Here is a 19,018-nt window from a genome sequence, read left to right on the forward strand (position 1 = left end):
AAAAAAAAAAAAAAGAGTCCCTACCTCAATAAAAAAGATGGAGAACAATCTAGAAAAACATTCAACATCAACCTTTGGCCTCCATAGGCATGTAGTAACATACACCACACACACACACACACACACACACACACTCACACAACTATACATACATACATACACAAACAAAAAAAATATATCATGGGCTAGGTGTGGTTGTGGAAATCTTTAATCCCACCGAGTCAAGGCCAGCCTGGTCTACACAGTGAGTCTCAGCTAAACTGGGCTGAATAATAAAGGCTCTATCTTTAGAAACCAAACAAGAGTTGAAGGGCTGGATCAGAGGTTAAAAGCACTGGTGGCTGTTCCAGAAGACCTGGGCTTAAGCACCAGCACCCACATGGCAGCTAACAGTCAACTGTATCTCTAGTTCTACGGGACCCATGGGCACCGGGCACATACATGACACATAGCCATACATGAAAACAAAATACCCATACACATAAAATAAAAAAAAATTTAAAACAAAAATAGTAACTAGAAGCCACATACAATCGTGTCAGCACAGTGTTGTCTACTATAGAAGAGAACATTTAAGGCCCTTAACAGACAGCGACACCTTATATCCATCCAGGGGGCAATACTACTTCAGCATAATGGAGAATTGATCTTAGCCACAAATCTGTATAAAACTGAAGTAAGCACAAAGGTATCTATTACAGATCAGTGGAGAGAAAGAATTATGAAGCCAAGACAAACATTTGTATTGAATATAAAATAAAGTTAGATCCTTAGCTCACAGCATTTATAAAAATTAATTCCTGGTGTATTCAACAAATATATATAACAAGTAATACTCTTTGAAACTCCTAAAAGAAAATACAAATACATTATAATTTCAGAATAGGAAAAGTATGCATGGGCTTTCAACAAATCCATGTCATAAAGTGGTAAGACAATATAATAATATAAAGAAATTTACATTGCTCGCATATTGATGCACTCAATAAAAAGAAAATAAACTCTGACAGAAGGTATTTTACCCAGTAATCGTCAGCAGCCAGAGAGTATAAGGACTACCTATACATCAGTAATAAAATAAGGCAGCCTGTATAGGCACCTTCTACAATGCTTGATAACCTAAATTCAGTCTGCAGGACCCACAAGCTGGAGACAGAGAAACCATAAGTGTCCTCTGACTTATGCACAGTACACATGCATGCAATTGCATGAACATACACACACCACAAAATAAATAAATAAATGTGAGTAATTTTTAAAGGCACTATTCTGATAGCTAAGATTAAAGGATAGAGCACAGTGAGTTACCATCTTGTCTCACTTATATATGTTAATATTCTACTACATATTATAACATTTGTTGTTACATATTATCTGTTTATATACAAAGCTCTGAGATGTAGGAATAATACTATTTTATATTACCTTCATCTATAAATGAGCAAAACCTTTGAATTTCAATTAATAATCCACAATACTATTTTTTAAATCTCATTACATAAAATCTGTACCTGAGTGTTCATAGTAGCTTTATTCAAAATAGCCCCAAATAGAAAACAACCCAGGGACCCTTCAGTGAGTAAATGCTCAAGTCACACAGCCATACCATGGGGCAGTATTTAGTAAGAAATAAGAAATGTACTTTGTTTCTAAAATTACATTATTTATTTGGAATGAGGGTGTCACCCCCAAGTGAGAAGTTCAGGGGACAACTTTTAGGAGTTAGTTCTTTCCCTTTCTTGTGTGGGTCCCAGAGACTAAAATTTAACACTGAGTCATTTCATGGCCCTATTTTATTATTATTATTGTCATTGTGTGTGCATGTGTGTGTGTGTGTGTGTGTGTGTGGGTTCACAGACACTTGTGATATGTGTTTGGGATTAGGCAAGAGGCACATGCATCATAGTGCACATGTAGGAATCCAGAACAACTCCGTGGAGCTGGTTCCTTCTCCTGCATTTCTGTGGATTCCAGAGATTGAACTTAACTTGCCCGTCTTCCTGATAAGCACCATTAGCTACTGAGCCATCTGAATCTAAAGGAATGCATTCTTGAAAAAAGTCAATCTTTTTTGTTAATTTTTAAAATTACATTTATTTGTTGTGTATGTGGTGGGTGTGTGTGTGCCCTGCCGTGGCACACATGTGGAGATCAGAGGGAAATATGAAGTCGATTCTCTTCCCAACGTGTGGGTCCTAGGAGCAAACTCAGGTCATCAGGCTTGCTGGCAAGCTCCTTAACTCACTGAGCCTGAAAGGGTCAACCTTACAAGGTTACATGCACACGGATCTACTTTTATTATATTCTTGAGATGATAAAATTACAGACATGGAAAAGAGATTATGGTATCAGTAACTACAGGACTAGGGATGGAGCATGGAAAGGCACAGTGTAAAGAGTGGAAGAGGACAAGGTTACAAGTGCAATATGAAGGATGTTCGTGCTGATTGAACTGGTCAGTATGTTACCTAGATCAATGTTAAGGTCCTAGTTGTGACACTGTACTATCATTTTGAAAGTTATTAAGTACTGAAGAAAACTAAAGTTGTACACAATCTCTAATATTCTTATATCTACAAGCAAATATATACAAATCTCAAAATAAACTATTTCAAAAATGACTCACAAAAAATAAGCCTGTAGTAGTAACTGAAATAAAATAAAATAAATCATCAGAAAGTAATGTGAATAATATCTATATCCTACCACTGAGATGGCAATCATCACCCTCCCTATCAACCAACCTCACCAACATGACTTACCATCCCCTACCCACAGGGCCATCCTCTCTCTGCAGTTCTCTCACTGTGTCTGTATTATCTATCCATACCTACAATAGGTTGAAGTACTTTAAAGACAGAAATGTTTCTTTCTTTATGAGTATGTCCACAACCTAACAGCACCAGGCACATAGTGAGTTCTATAGGAATGGGTGCTACGTTTAGTTCATTCTTCCTGTTCATACAAAGTGTCCCAATACTAGAGGAAGTAAGGATGGGAGGGAATTGGGAAGAACAAAACCCAGTAGTCAACAGCCAGGAGCCAAGGCCTTGCAAGTTTCATGAATAAAAGTCTACCTAGAGCGCATGGTGACAGCAGTTCATTCAGCAACCCCGCCCCCAACCCACCCGCTCTGATTTCAAGCTCTGCAAATGACAGAAGAACACAATGAAAAGGTGGGCTGGGCTGGGCTCTAGAAAGGAGTTTAAAGGCTAGCTGACAGCCTTTTTCCAGAAATGATTAAACTCAAGAATTGCCCAGGGACAGAAGACTATTCTAAATACTAAGATCACTCAGAAACCTCACACTCTGTGTCTGGGCAAACATATTTGGCTGGTGGAATAGAGAGAGGGTTCCCACGCCCTGAAAACAATGAGAACTCCTCACTCCTACTCCAAATAGTTTGAGCATAAAAAGGCACAAGCAGTTGCTCTGCTGCTCCTAATGTTATCGGATAATTTTTCAAATTCTTACTCAATTACATATCACTCTTATCTGCAACCTTCACAGGGCAAACAGTCCTGCTTTCACATCATGCCTACGAAGCTCACAGAACACAGTACCCCTCCCAAGTAATTCCTGCTCTTGTAAGCATTAGATCATTCAATGTTGGGTCTTGAATGAAAGAGTAAGATGCATGTATGTGTTCTACGTGTATATTCATGCTCTTTTCTTCTAAGACCAAAAGAGGGAAATGGAACACAAAGGTAAAAACCTAGGCAGTGTCTGTTTCTGCCAGGATAATGATTAACTCTTTTGCTGCTGAATCCAGAAAAACTGGCATTTCTGGACCCATGCCTTTAACCCTAGAGGCCAGCCTGGTCTACAGAGAATGTTCCAGGACAGCCAGGACTACATAGAGAAATTCTGTCTTGAAAAACGAAGGAAGGAGGGCTGGGGATTTAGCTCAGTGGTAGAGCGCTTACCTAGGAAGCGCAAGGCCCTGGGTTCGGTCCCCAGCTCCGAAAAAAAAAAGAACCAAAAAAAAAAAAAAAAAGAAAAACGAAGGAAGGAAAGAAATAAGGAGAAAATCTCTCTCTCTCTCTCTCTCTCTCTCTCTCACACACACACACACACACACACACACACACACACACACTTAGAAAGATGTAATCAGCACAAATCAGTTAACCAGATCCATCCTTTGGTGGTCAGAGTTGGTGGTCAGAATACTACTGTTGTTTGGGGTGGGGAAGTAGGTATTTCAAAACTGTGTTATTATTAGCCTTAACACACTCAAATCAAAAATTTCATTAATACAAGTAACAGACGCCATCTACCCCAAATGCTACAATGTTTGCTGACACCAAAGAGCTGAGACAACTTACATCACCACAAACCACTGAATATAGATGAAGAGATACTGCATAATTGACTTTAAAGATGCCTAAAACATATGGCCTATTTATGTCAAAGACAAAACTTAAACCAGGAGGAGGAGCTCTAAGAAATGCCCAGGACAGGTCTAATCTGACTTCTATCTTTCTCCTGAGACAATAATCAGTTTCTGGACTCTGTGGCAACTCACTTAATGTAAACCATACTTCTTTTGATCCTGCATCCTAAAAAGAAATGGTATTGCATCTTTTCACTATCTAGTTGAGAACTGAAATTCTGAGGGTGGAATGGCTTGTTCAGGATCAAGTAACTCGTCCTACAATACCCTAAAACCTCTCTTCCCATGAATGTATTTCTCAAATGCTTACAGCATGAAAATATGCGCCATAGTTTTATTAATGATGCTCATTTTAAAACAACAGGCTGTTGCTTAGCCTATGCACTAAGGGAAAAAAAACCTTTGAAAATATTCCAACTATTCCTCCATCTGTCCACCTATAAGACACATCTTCCCATCAGACCATAATATTTGGGCAAATACCACTTAGCTAGAGCCCACCTCTATGTGTGCATGAACTATCCAGGCACAGGCACTAGTGTTGTCCTAAGGACAGTTTTTATACCCATAAGTAGAAATGTCTCCTACAAGAGATATCTTTAATCTCTTAAATAAGCAAGAACAATAAGCTCTAAAACCTTTAAAAAAAAAAAAAAAGCCAACCAACAAACAAAAAACTCAGAGATGCTCTAATTTAACTCCTAATTTCACAAATGAGAAAACCAAGACATGGACATGTTACATATGTGCCAAGAATACATTTAGAACATTGTGTTAACTGTTTTGATCTTTTAACTAAGACACTGGGAAATGAGAAAAGTCAACTAAAGATGTATAACATCTCAGAATATCAAAGCGTTTTCAAATGAACTCTTTTGTTGTTGGCAGTGGTGGTATTTTGAGACAGAGCCTCCTGTAGTCCAGTCTGGCCTTCAGCTCACCATGTAGCCAAGGATATCTAACTCCTGATCCTCCTGATCCTCCTGCCTCTATGCTAGGCTTACAGGTACATGCCACATCTCCAGCATCCAAATGAATACTTTAATTTGAGCCTCACAGCAGTATTAAGTCAGCCTGGGCGAGTGCCCTGTTTTCATCACTTACTTACTGTTGTGCTTTAGAGCAAGTCATTTAACCTCATTTTGCTTCACCTGTGAAACTGGGACGATACTAGTTACCTCATAGAGCAATTGGGAAATTCTTAAACTAATATATGTAAAGCTTTCAAAACATCGCTTAGAACTATGAGGCCCTTAATAAATGCTAACCATCTTCATTACTAGCGAAAGCCAGGAACTGTTGTCTATTTTGCAGTTAGGAAAAACAGCTCCAAAATAACTACCTGTAGCCAAGATGCCTCCCAAAGAGCAGCCTCCTTGCGCACACACATACACGCACTCGCGCACACACGCACGCACACGCGCGCACACACACACACACACACACACACACACACACACACACACACACACACACACACACACCGAGGAATTATTTTCTAAGCTCCTGCCATGACATGTCTTGACAAGTTTCACCCTTTCTTGGGTCCCTTTGTTTTCTGTGCTCTAGTATCCTGTGGAGTCCTGGCCATCCCAGCTCCCCATGGCTGAGGAAGTCTTCCCCAGGGAGAAGAACATTCAGACCCTACCTTCCATGTCATGACTCTAACACAGGCTGGGCTTTCAGCAGCACGGATAATGCCAACTTCCACAAGGCCTTCTGAGTTACCTACCTACCAATTAATGCATCTAAAGCAAAACAGATTGGTCGGGGAGAGACTCTGCCTTCTACCAACAGATGGTATCCTTAAAAAAAAAAAAAAAAAGAAAAGAAATCGGCACACATCCTCGCTGTTTTCCTTCCTCAGGAATATATATTTCAATTTTAAGGCCATCCATTCACAATGCACAAATAAGGTCAAGGCTACTAAATCCAAATGACTTGAAAACTAAGGAAGAGAGCTTTCCTGTTTGTCCCTTGGACTTTTCCTCTGCGTGCGCTACAGACCATGCAGCTGTTTCTAGCCAGGTAACGGCTCTTGCAAAAGCCATGCTTTGAAACAGAATCCTGACAATTCTTTCTGTAAGTTAATGCTCTTAACTCCTTGTCAAGACAAGACCAAAATTTACTCAAATTGGAATTTTTCAATATCTGTTTAAAATGTTTAAGTAAGTCCTGGGTAAGTACAGAATGTATTTTGCTTCAACTACAAAAAGGTTTAACTTTTTTTTTTTGAACTCTTGAGAATATCACACTAGGTATATATATATATATATATATATATATATATATATATATATATATATATATATATATATATATATTCTTGTACAGACAGTGGCTCACATCCATAATCCCAGCACTCGGGAGATGGAGAAAATAAGTATTACTACAAGTTCTGGGTCAGCCTGGGCTACATAGTGAATTCCAAGGCTACAAAGCAAGACACTGTTAATAATAATAAAATAGTAATAATAATCTTTTCTATTTTTCTTTCCCCACCCCCACAAAGTAGGATATATGATTGAAGAAATCTGAACAGCTCAAATAGTTCTAGGAAATTAGATTCAAAAGAGGATAAGGGTGTGTGTATAACAAATAAGAATCAATTCTCACTTGCAGGGGAGCTCCATCATGCTGGACCATTGGTACTTGTCCTTAGGAAATGACAATATTCGCAATGTTTAATCTATGTCAATTTCAAGTAACATTAGAGAAGGGAGTGGGCTTTTTCTGCAACAGAGAGGAAAAATGCAGAAGTGTGGTGACATGGGATTCTGTCACATCCAACCTCAACTCAGACAAGAGTTCAGTTTAGTCTAGCCTTTAATGGCTGAGTCATCTCTCCAGCCCTCATTTGTAGATCTGTTAAAGTGCTTAGCAAGTGCTAGAAGCTGTACACATGCAAACAAAGTGGGCATCATATGCAGAGACACGGAAAGGCTTCCCGGAGGTGACTGTATCTAAGCTGAGCTTTAAAGGATAGATGAACTTACCGAGGAAGGAACTTACCGGGGTTCTCTAGGAGAGAACCGAACATGGACAACGCATGCCTTAGCATGATAGTACGGAAACTAGAGACCGTTCAGTTCTGCAGCAGTATGAAATGTGACGAGGATAAATGGGAAGTAATGACTGTAAACAACCTTACATGCCATGACCCAAGCAGAATAATGAGTGCTTGTTTGTTCCTAATGGCTTCAGTGATTTATCAAGGTCAAACTTAAAAATTATTTGTAAAAGAAAGTATATTTCTAGATCATCCTTTTACTCATTCATCATCGTAGTCAATAAATATTCACTAAAATCCACCATTTAGGCTATAATCATATTCTAGACATCTTTCCTATGTGAAAGAACTCATGAAAAGAGCTTCTTATTGAGCATTTAATAATTGTCATACATTGAGTTAATGTTTTTATAGTACACTTGCAATAACAAGAAGGTAAGTCTTCACTACATATCACAACAGAAGATGCTTGGAACAGAACTTCAGTAATGAGCAAAAAGGTGATATAAGACTCCATCACCTATATTCTTTGCATTATATAAGACAACATTGAGACATTCCTACAAGCCGTTAGGGTAGCAGACACCCATAATGCCTACACAAAAGAAGCTAAGGCAAGAGAATCATAAGTAAGTCTGAGGCCAACCAGAAGACCCTACATCTCAAAAGGCAAAGAGGGCAGAGGAGATAGCTCAGCAGTTACAGCTTGTCTTATAAGCAAAAGGACCAGAGTTCAGGTTCCCAGAACACATGTAAGTTCTGGATGTGTGTAACTGTATCTTTGAAAGACAGGAGATCCAAGAAGCTAGCCTGCTAGTGAGACCAGTTATATCAGCAACCTATGGGTTTAAGAGACCCTACCTAAAGAAAATAAAGCAGAAGACCAATCAGGAAGATTCTTATTATCGACACACTATCACATGCACCCATTCATGCACAAACACATATATAAACATCACACACACACAAAGAAAAGACAGTAACTCCTAGCAGAAGACAAAAATACAAATGTTCAAAACATAAGGCAATACAACATTAATCTCCTGGGAGATCTACTGAGAAGTACTATGTGGATGAAATAGCAGAGTCTTTCTGGTTATTATGACCACAGAAGGCATCTCAGAATAGATGAGACTAGAAGGATGGGATTTCAGTAGATGTGGGGTGGAAGAGAGGAACATGTCTGAGAGCACTCAGAACTCAGACACTGGTGAGGTGACAACCAAAGTACTAATGCCTGCTTACAGGGGGACAAAAGATACACAGAGGGCAGACTCTGGGTAAGTCACCAAATGAATTACACCTCAGTTGTCATTAACTAAATGTGATGGCAGTAATGCATTCCTTGTGTAAGGATAATAAAATACAAAGTTTCTGGGATAATGCCAAGTGCACAGTAATCCCAAACAACATTGTAGCTAGCAGTGCATATGTTAAAGGAACAACAAGCAGTCCAGACAGGTCTCCAATTTTTTGAAAGCCCAAAAGGACAGCATGGCTGGAACAGTAGGTATAACCAGATAGAAGAGAGTTCATGTCTACCTAAGAGAGCTGGTCTCTATTCAGCAGGCAATGGGTAATCAGCCATTAGGGGGAAAGTCATACCCATAGCCTTCAGAGAGACTCTCCCATGGGAGTCCCTCCCCTTGGCACCTGGCTCACTTATGACCCCTTCTATAGAGGTGTAATGCCCTAGGGGCTGGTGCTAGTAAGGCCTGTAGGAAAATAGATATTGTCATCTGTCAGCTCCTAATAAGGCCAAGACCTTCCTTTCTTCTCTCTCTGTTGCACACTCTCTCCTAAAAATAAAGTAATGGCTGAGATAAAATTATTAACCCAACCCCCTAGAGACAGTTCACTTTTTGCTCTTTATCATTAAGGTTAAACCAATTTTCTAGGAACCAGCTTCAGTAACTTGCAGCATTATTAATTATTTTTTAAAACTTGGTAATTAATTCCTAGCTTTTACCTCTTTGTCTTATCTTACCTTGTATCTGTTTTCCCATGAATGGTTATTATGGTTCTCATTTTTTTATATTATATTATGAAAAACATAAGAGTATATTATGCTAACTAACATCTGGTTATATTCACTATCTTAGCACTAATAGTTCCATAAATATATAAATTACATATTTTTAAAAATTTTCAATGACAAGATTTTCTTGTAGCTTCGGCTGGCCTCAAGCTGGCTATGCATGCAGCCAAGGATAACCTTGAACTTCCTGATCCTCCTGCCTCTACCTCCCAGAGTGCTAGGATTACAGGGCTGCACACTACCATACCCAGGTTAATGTAGTGTCCGTTGGAGATCAAATCCACATTTTTAATGCATATGAGGCAAGCATTCCATCTATTCTGCAACTAAACTACATCCTCAGCCCTAAACTGTATGTTTTAAATATGTACAGCTTATTAAATGTTTTTTAAAAACAAAAACAAGCCAGCAATGGTGACATATACCTGTAATCCCAGCGGTGATCAGAAGACAGATGACGGAAGAGCACTGCAAGTCTGAGGCTAGCCTTGGGTACACTGAAAGTTCAAGATCAGCCTGGGCTATCTAAAAAGACCCAGTCTCTAAACAAACAAAACAATTCAGCAAATTGTTTAAAACATAGAAAATGTATTAAGATAACTACTAAAAAGTACAAAATTTTTACTATTGGGCTGGTTCAGTGGTTAAGAGTCCTGAGTTCAATTCCCAGCAACCACATGGTGGCTCACAACTGTCTATAATGGGATCCGATGCCTTCTTCTGGTGTGTCTGAAGACAGCTACAGTGTACTCATATACATAAAAAAAGAATAGAAAAAGCTGCTAAGCAAAATTCTTATTGTTAATAAAATGCAATGCTTATATTAAGAACATAGCTATATATTCATAATATAAGTGCATATATTAAAACTGTAACTAAAAGTTATTGAGATAGTGTTTATATAAATATAGATGTGCAAGCTTATAAAATATTGGTATAGAACATGTTTGTTTGTTTGTTTGTTTTTTTCCCGGAGCTGGGGACCGAACCCAGGGCCTTGTGCTTGCTAGGCAAGAGCTCTACCACTGAGCTAAATCCCCAACCCCTTAGAACATGTTTTAAGAGAGGGAATCTTAGGGGCTAGAGAGATGGCTCAGCTGCTTTTCCATAGAGCTCGGATTTGATACCCAGTATCTACAAGATGGCTCATAACCTTCTATGATTATAGTTCCAGGGAACTATAATCTCTTCTTGCCACTGAAGGTGCCAGGCACACACATGACACAAAGATATACATGCATGCAAAACATTCATACATACAAAAAATATTAAATTTTAAAAATCGAATAAGAAAACACCTATATTCATAGCAGCATTATTCCAATAGGAATAATAATAGACAGAAAATAGGGGGGTGGGTGCCTGGAGCAAGAGATGGAGAGTGAAGGGTTACTATTTGGTTGGTACAGAGCTTCTAGTCTGCAAAAATGAAAAAGAGTTGTATGAATAGATAATGGTTGTAAAACAATGTCAATATAGTTAACACTTAAGATTGGTTAATATAAAGAAACATATGCATTTAAACAGTTTAAAACAGTTTTTATACATTGTCATCAAAAGTATTTGTCTATAATATTTAAGGCTCTCCTTATTTATTTTCAAACTAAGTGTCTTCAAAAGTAACTTTCTGAGATTCCCCATTGAAGCTTACAGTTTTCTTGAGTTTTATTACTAGAAATCATACACCGACTGTTTTTCCTTTCAGCATGATGCAGTATTTTCCTAATGTAGCCATCAGAAGTCTAGGATGTGGGGTAGACGTGACTCCCCTAAAGAAAGGCTTTCTTGCAAAAGGGGAGCTCTCCAGGGACCACACTGGGCAGACAGTAGGATCTGAAAAGTCAGCATCTGGGAGCTAACTGATGCTGAAAATCTACCAAGCCAGGTCACAGTCTATAAACATCACAAGGGCTCATCTTTGGCTTTCAGCCTGAGTGGTATAAAAATCAATGAGAACGCAAAGGGCTTCTCACAAGGAAATTTCTGTCCTATCCTTCTGTGGCTCAGGTAAGGAGCATTCCTAAGCAGCTCCCATTCGCTGCTGTTTTGCATAGTCACAGGGTACAACCTAGCCTAGCTCCTAGCAGTCCTTTAGTGGCCTACAACTCTGGGTGCCTGGATTTTCCCAAAGAGCTTCATTTTCTTTTAGGAGTCCACATTATTGCTGAGTCTCTATGTTCCCTAAACGAGGGAGGGGCACTCATCTCCCAGGAAGATGAGAGCATCTGCTTGAGGACTCCAAAGAGATGTTTTACTGCAGCTTTTCACAAACTGATTAGATGTAAAGTTCCCTTGGGGAGTAAGGGTGTGGAGGTTGGGAGGAAAGACACTTCAGGGAAAAGACCTTTGTTGGCATAAGCTAAGAACTTCTCAGCCCTCCCCTGAGAACAAGCCTGTTTAATACCCCCAATTGGCATTCCCAAGCATGAGTGCACACACAATATGGCTAGAGTTGAAATCTCATCTCCAGTTCCCAAAGGGTACCAAAAGAGTTAAACTGTTCCAGGAAATTGATTTGTTCTTTTCCTATCAAAATGCTCCAGATGCAAATTATAAAGATTTCATTTCTCTCTGGCTGTAGTAGTATACACTGTAATCCCAGCATTTGGGAGGCTAAGGTAGGAGAGCCACTGTGAGTTAGTTCATCCAATCTGGGTAATATATAGTAAGACCCAGTCTAAGCAGATCTCTGAGTTTGAGGCATATTGAGAGTTCCAGAACTACCTAGAGACACTCTATCTCAAGAAAACAAAGAACAACAAAAGACCCTGTCTCAAAACATAAAAATGATAATAATTTTACTTCTTAGTTCTGTGGTACACGAAGTTGAAGGAACAGAAGGGGATGTGGAAGAGAACCCTAACAGCTAATTAAGGAAGGACTTAGAGGTGTAGAGGTATTGTGGGCAGTAATATGAATCCACCAAGTCCCACCCAGACAACCATCTCTACTCCATGGCCCACTCTTCACTATCCAGTACCTGAGTGCCAGCAAAGATGCTACCAGGCTAGAGGTCAGACGAACCAGTGTCTAATCATGGCTCTCATCAAGGCTGTCAAGAATTTCCAGTATGTATAAGCACTTTATAATTTTTTTAAAAGCTATGCAAGAAAACTAAGAATATTAGTACTTTTGGGTTAGACACTGAAAGACATGAACTTTTCTAAGGAATCCAAACACCCACAAGCAGAAACAATGGTGGTTTTTACAAAGCCACATATCAGACTGACTAAGGGAACATTGCTCCTGCCCCTTAAAACCACACTGAGGTAAGACTGCTGCTAAAACCTCAGAAATTCTTCAGAGCACATGCAAGCAGGTGCTTTTAAGGAATAATAACAGGAGAGAACAAAAGAATAGAAGAGAGTCCAAAGTCTACTGAAAGTCTACTTGACTCAAACAATTCTGACTAAAAAGCAGAGATACATTCAATATTTTCAGACAGTTTACCTATTCATACATAAGAGGAAATTAATGTTCAAAGAGTGTGGGAGATTTTTAGTGATGATGGGTTTGTTTTGTTTTATTTTATTTATTTGTTTGTGTGTTTGTTTTGCATGTGGTTTGTTTTGTTTCTGAAACAGGATCTCACTTTACTTCAGGCCGGCCTTAAACTTTCAGCAGTTCTCCTGCCTCAGCCTCTCAAGTGCCAGGATTACAGGCATGAGTCACCATGACTGGCCAAAGGATTTAAATGACAGGCACATGACACATTGTGTTACTCCTCAACAAACTTCAACTAGAACTGTTTCATTCCTACTCTGGTTTCCTATCATTTAACAGCTGGCGCTAAGAGGGTGAACATTCAAGGCAGCCTGACTAATTGTCAAGTAGACTATACAGTCATTGAGTCATAGGAGCCAGATACGGAGCTACAAGAAATCTACAGACGAGCTAGCTCCTTTACTCCTCCCAGGAATAGGAAATGCACACTATTTCAGAAACTCAGACATGTACATAGAACAAAGGTTTACACCTGGATTCTCTGCCTTCAACACCCTTACTTTTAACAGCCACACCAAATCAATTGCTGTTTAACATTTTTTCTTAAAAAAAAAAAAAAATCTTAGCAGCACCAGGAGTTACTGCCACAGAATGCATAGAACTCAGAAACTCTACTAGGAGAGGGTAGGAGCTCACACCTGTATTCCCAGACTCACAAGGCTAACTCAGGAAGACTCAGAAATTCAAGGTCAACCTGAGTTACAGAGTGAATCCCAAACTACCATGGTTTACACATTGAGGCCCTGTCTCTAAGAAGCAAAACAAATAAACAAACAAACAAAACATATTTTTTTGAAAAGCTGGAATTCTTAATTCTCACAGAGGTGAGGTAGCAAACTACAGTACCAACCCCAACCCAAGGCCCTTTGAACTATAGTCTTCCACCATGGCTATGGTTCTAGAAATGTAAGCTCCAGCAGGGTCTGGCATTTCTGTCTTCTTGACTGAGATAGAAAGGCCTAGAACACATACTAAGCACTCAACAGTTAATAAATAAAACAGGGCTGGAGAGATGGCTCAGAGGTTAAGAGCACTGACTGCTCTTCCAGAGGTCCTGAGTTCAAGTCCCGGCAACCACATGGTGACTCACAACCCTCTTCTGGTGTGTCTGAAGACAGCTACAGTATACTTACATATAATAAATAAATAAATCTTTAAAAATAAATAGATAAATAAAACAAGGAAGTAGAGCTACCACTTTTGATTGTGTGACCTTGAAAGGGTTTTTTTTTTTACCTTCTCATGCCTCAGTTTCCTCAGATAACAATACTTCCTGGGGAGATGTGACAATTACACAGACCACTCATTGGGATTCAATAGAGCATGATAAGCACCCAAAGTAAACTGTCACCACATCGCTGCTATACATCACTGTTATAGATCATACACGTTTGCCCTAAGAATTGTTTTCACCACGATCAGGTGCTATTTTCAATTGCGAAGATACAGAAGTCCGTAAACCTACTCCTCCCTTCAGATCTGCTGCCACCTGGCTGTGTGACCTTGAACAAACCTCTTCAGTTCTCTACATCCTCCTCAGCAGTAAACTGAGGGACTAAACCAAATCAATCCCAGAAACGTTCATGGGCACCTCCTTGATTGAGAACTCAGGGTCAGCCACCTACCAAATTCTACACTCCTGAATAGAGTCAATGGAAAAATATTCACACACACACACACACACACACACACACACACACACACACAAAGGTGTCTAGCCTGTGGCAGGATTGAAGAGAAACTCCAAATAGCTAACTGCATTACATCATCTCAATGAGCAATATTTGTAAATACATAAAGTATCTAATTTTTGAGACCCTCATAAGAAACCTGTTATCAATTTTTTAAAAATCATCAAATTCTGATACCTGTTAATCACCAACATATAAAAATCACTTTTCATCTTAGTCAAATGTGTGCTTATGGAGAACACCTGGGAAAGTCAAAGTTATTAACACTCCCTACGGCAACAGTTAAGAATTGGATTTTTTTTTTTTTAATGATATATCTGGCTAAAACCATAGGGAGTGCATTACAAGAGCAAAATGTGCTGGACAGGATATAGAGGCCAGTGGCCATTGTTTACAAAACAGGCTGAAAATAATGACAAGAGCCCAAGACCTCAGCTATAACTCAAAACCACACCTCTCTCAATTCCAATCCAGCAGAAGCTCTCATCATTCAACTACCCCATCCTTGTAATAAAACTGACCAATATTTGTAGTCAAGTGGATTGAAGGTCCCTTAGGACACTCCTGCATTGACTAAATTGATAATATATTTTTTTTTTAAATCCTGAAGACACAATGATGACTTCAAACTGCCTTTCAACCTTCCAAGAGATAAAAGGGACTATGCATTTCACACTCTACCTCTAACCCACATCCAAGGCAGTCATTAGAGGGGTGGCATGGCCTTTCCCAAGTCCTCTAAGATAGGAAAAGGTCTCCTTGCATTGGTGCAGGGAATGGAGTAGGGGCCCCTCCCTCTCTACTCTGAAACAAAGGAAAAACCCAGAGCTCCAACCATGTGGTGAAACATTCAAGGCCACCCACCTCTCCCAGTTCCCAGCTAAGGTCTCAATGAACTGGAGCCACTTGGCTCCTCCCAGTGACTGGTCAGAAAGGGGCAGTGCCTTGCACAAACACAGGCTAGGGCTCCTTCCCAGGCATGATAGCTCTTAAGGGAAATGCTGGAGAAGGAAAGCCATGTGGGTATAGGTTTTGATTTGAGAAGCCCATTTAAGCAGTGGACTACTCGAGGAAACAAGGCTTGGTCTCCCCAGGTCTACATTCTGCCTTACCCCTTCGCAGTTTTGCTCAAAGGAAACGGACCTAAAAGCATGTATTCTGGAGCAGGGGGTGACAACACAGAAGGGTTAAACAATTATGTCTTCCTATTTTCCAGTTTCAGCACCAGTCTGAAACCCTAACAGCCTAACTCTGTAAGGTTTGGGTGAGGGTAGAAACCAGTTTGGATGGTCTTATTCTTTCTGGTCTTCGATCTTTGATTGTATGCAGGGTGGTCATGGGTCAGGCAAGTACAAGGTACACCCAATATGGCTAGGGACTTCCTGAATCCAGTGTCTTGGCAAATTTCAAGCTTTAACACAGTACACCAGAAAAACCCCACCTCTCCCAGGTCTCTCCAAACGTTATATCCTTCTCAAGGTTGCCTTGCCATCTGGACTTCTCTTCAACCTTTGAAATAAATGTCCAAACACCTGTCAGATCTCAGCTGTCCTTCAAGGAAGCTTGACTCAAGACACCCAAAGGCAAATCGCAGCTTTTTTTCTCTCTCCCCGGAGATCCTCCTTGCCCCTCCCCCACCCTTTGGGAAAGAACTGCCAAATTACTGGCCAGCTCCACAAAGATATTCCTGAAACCCACTTCCAGTGTCTGTGGCCCCTGACACTGCTGATCATTCCAAGGCTCTGATCCACCCATGAACCCACTCTGGGGTCAACTTGCCACCTGCTCCACCCAAGAAACACGCCCTGAAAATTGGGGTGGAAACGCATGCTTCACCAGTCTGCAGAACATCAGCTTTATGCTAATTTTCAAAATCCTTACCTTTGACCTGAGTATCATACTCTGCGATGATCTCCTTATCCTTTTTGAATTTGGCTGGAGACGTCATGTTTCCCTTTTTTCTTCCAAATCCGAATTGTGAATTGATAGATCCACGGGAAAAATCCAACCACTAATATCAATTCCTCCAAGGCCACTTCTCCCGGGGGCAGAGAAATGCCCCGCGGTGGTATCCAGAGCTCCGGGAGAACACGAGAGGCGGGATGGGCAGCCGGCTACCGCACACACATGCAGGCTGTGGGCGCTGAGGCCGGGGGTGGGGAAGCGGGGGGCGGCGGCGGCTGGCTTATGTACTAAAGCCCTAACCACAGCCGCAGCATTAACCAGGAGAACTGCAGAGCCCGGAGGCTGGCCTGGGGTCTGACATCAACGACACAGGCGGGGAGTGGAAGTCCTTCCGCACAACATGGTGTAGGGGATGCGGGGGTGTGGACGCGCCCAGCTGTGTCCCTTGGAGGGAGTGGGTTTGTCTTGGGGTGCCAGGGGAGGGCTAGGCGTTCTTCGCGGTTTTTTGTTTTGTTTTGTTTTTGTTTTTTGGTGTGGTACCAGCTCAAAGATGCTGCAAATCAAATCCCAAAAGGGTGCCGCTGCAGCGCAGAGTGGATCGGAAGTCCTTTGCTCCGGTTCACAGGGCTGTAAATGCAAGAAAAGGGGGGAGGGGGCGATCAGTCCTAGGGCAGATCCTAATCGCAACAGGGGTGGGGTCGGGGATGACACTCCAAGTCCAGCTTTGGCCCATTCATCTTGGCCTACCAACGCCCGCTCTATCAGAAGACCCGGCGTGGCGTTGTAGGGAGGAAAAAGGCTCCCTCCAGATTTTGCTTCAAGGCAGAAAGAGAACACTTCGGAGCAGCCGGCAGCGCGTGCTCCGGGCGGAGACTGCGGCGGGAAAGCAGAGATGCGGGTGGGGACTGCGGCACCTCGGCGCTTTCCCAGCCCAGCTAGCCCAAGAGGGGTCCTCCTGCCTAGCCTGAGACACGGCCCCTGACCCCCGGCTGGGGCACCTCCCAGACATCTACAAGATCAATACCAGAGGGGACAAACCAGACGGGCACAACTTTTCTTCTCCTGCCGCCCCTCCTCCCAGTTGTTTTGTTTTTGGTAACTAGCTTCTCCTGGCAGCAAAAAGGGGGGTGAGGGGGGAACGCTGCAGGAAGGGCCCGCTCCGCACGGGACATCCAGGAAAACAATGTGGTCGGCAGAAGCAGGAAACGGGCTAGAGGCGAGGGTCTAAACCGGGAAAACCCGGAGATGGGAGGCAGCAGGCAACAGTCGCCTCCCCCAAGCCAGGTATGAGGGTGACTCTAAATGATACCCCCAGTATTTTTTGTCCCCCAAGCCCAGGGATCACAAATACCGCACCCAATCCCAGTCGGGTGAGAGGCATCAGTGATAGTCGCTCCAGGAGGCGCGAGAGGCGACCGCAGGAAGGCTGAGGGAAGAGCTCCAGTGCTACCGCGGGCCCCTGCCTCCTAGGCCGCCCTGTCCCCGCCGGCGCACAGGCGGCTCCCGGCAGTGTCGCCTACTCCGGGCGGCTGGAGGAAGGGCCGCGCGCAGGAAGAGCGAGCAGAGGCCGCGCGGTGCGGGAGGACAGGAAGCGGGAGGCGGGCGTGAGGTGGGGTCCTGAGGCGGGAGAGAGCCCGGGCCAGCTCGAGCCGCCCAGGCTTGGACGACCAGAGAGGGCGCAGGGAGGACGGCTTTGGGGGCGAGGCAGTGAGAGAAACCGCGGTGGACTGCAACGTGAAGTGCAGGATGTTGGCAACTTTGGGGACCCGCATGAGGTTTGGATATCAGAGTGGGTGGAGAGCCCTGGGAGACAGACTGGAGAGCTGGACAGAGAAAGCGCCCTGCAAGCCGTGAGGAACACCCCATCTTTCCGGGTCCTCGGCTGGCAGCCAAGGCTAGGAGACCAGGGACGAGGCCAGCGGACCGTTACGGCGAGGCCCCTTAGGTGGACCCGACCAGCCGTGTGCAAAGGGGCTGCGGGAGGGCGGTGTCGCCGCGTGAGGACAGTCCTCGGCAGTGCAGGGATGGGCGGAGAGATGAGCAGTCCTGAGAAGTATTATGGGCTGCACTGGGGGATTTGGAGGGCCGAGGAGGGCGGTGTGAGGACCGCGGGCGGCGGCACCGCTAAGGCGGCGCCGAGGGCAGCAGCATCCGCAACGCGTCCACCCGCCCAGTCCCGGTTTGTTCAGTCAGAGCAGCAGCCGGGCATACGGGGGAAGAAGGAGAGAAGGAGCCTTTACCTGGCTCTGCCGCGACGGGTCCCAGGCCCAAGGTTCCGCTTCCCACTTAGCGCTCTCCTCCCCGCCACCCTCTTCTACGCAGTTCGGCCCCCCAGTTCCCTAAGGAGACTCCGCCAACTCCGCAAGACCCCGCCGGGAAGCAGAGCCCACCCCTTTGCCAATCACCGCCCGCCTTCTATCGACTGACGGGGCCTCCAGCCAATAATAATAACTGATCCATAGACGCCAGGAATA

General features: G+C 42.7%; 1 protein-coding gene across 7 annotated transcripts in view; it reads right to left on the minus strand.

Annotated features, from left to right (window-relative positions):
* Srgap2 (SLIT-ROBO Rho GTPase activating protein 2) overlaps positions 1 to 18,932 on the minus strand; it is a 221,139-nt gene extending 202,207 nt beyond the window's left edge. For 4 of the 7 annotated variants that reach the window (XM_039090884.2, XM_039090885.2, XM_039090886.2 and 1 more), the window contains exons 1-2: positions 18,785 to 18,925; positions 16,521 to 17,171 (exon numbers count right to left, since the gene is read on the minus strand). In XM_039090884.2, the coding sequence (XP_038946812.1) occupies positions 16,521 to 16,587 (67 nt within the window). In that variant the 5' untranslated portion in view covers positions 16,588 to 17,171; positions 18,785 to 18,925. Of the gene's footprint in view, positions 1 to 16,520; positions 17,172 to 17,900; positions 18,041 to 18,784 lie in introns of those variants that run through there. The other 3 variants (NM_001401376.1, XM_006249783.5, NM_001134958.1) reach the window with 3 other exon arrangements.
* Positions 18,933 to 19,018: the final 86 nt, after the last annotated feature.

Source organism: Rattus norvegicus, chromosome 13, assembly GCF_036323735.1.
Source record: "Rattus norvegicus strain BN/NHsdMcwi chromosome 13, GRCr8, whole genome shotgun sequence".
Lineage (NCBI taxonomy): Eukaryota > Metazoa > Chordata > Mammalia > Rodentia > Muridae > Rattus > Rattus norvegicus.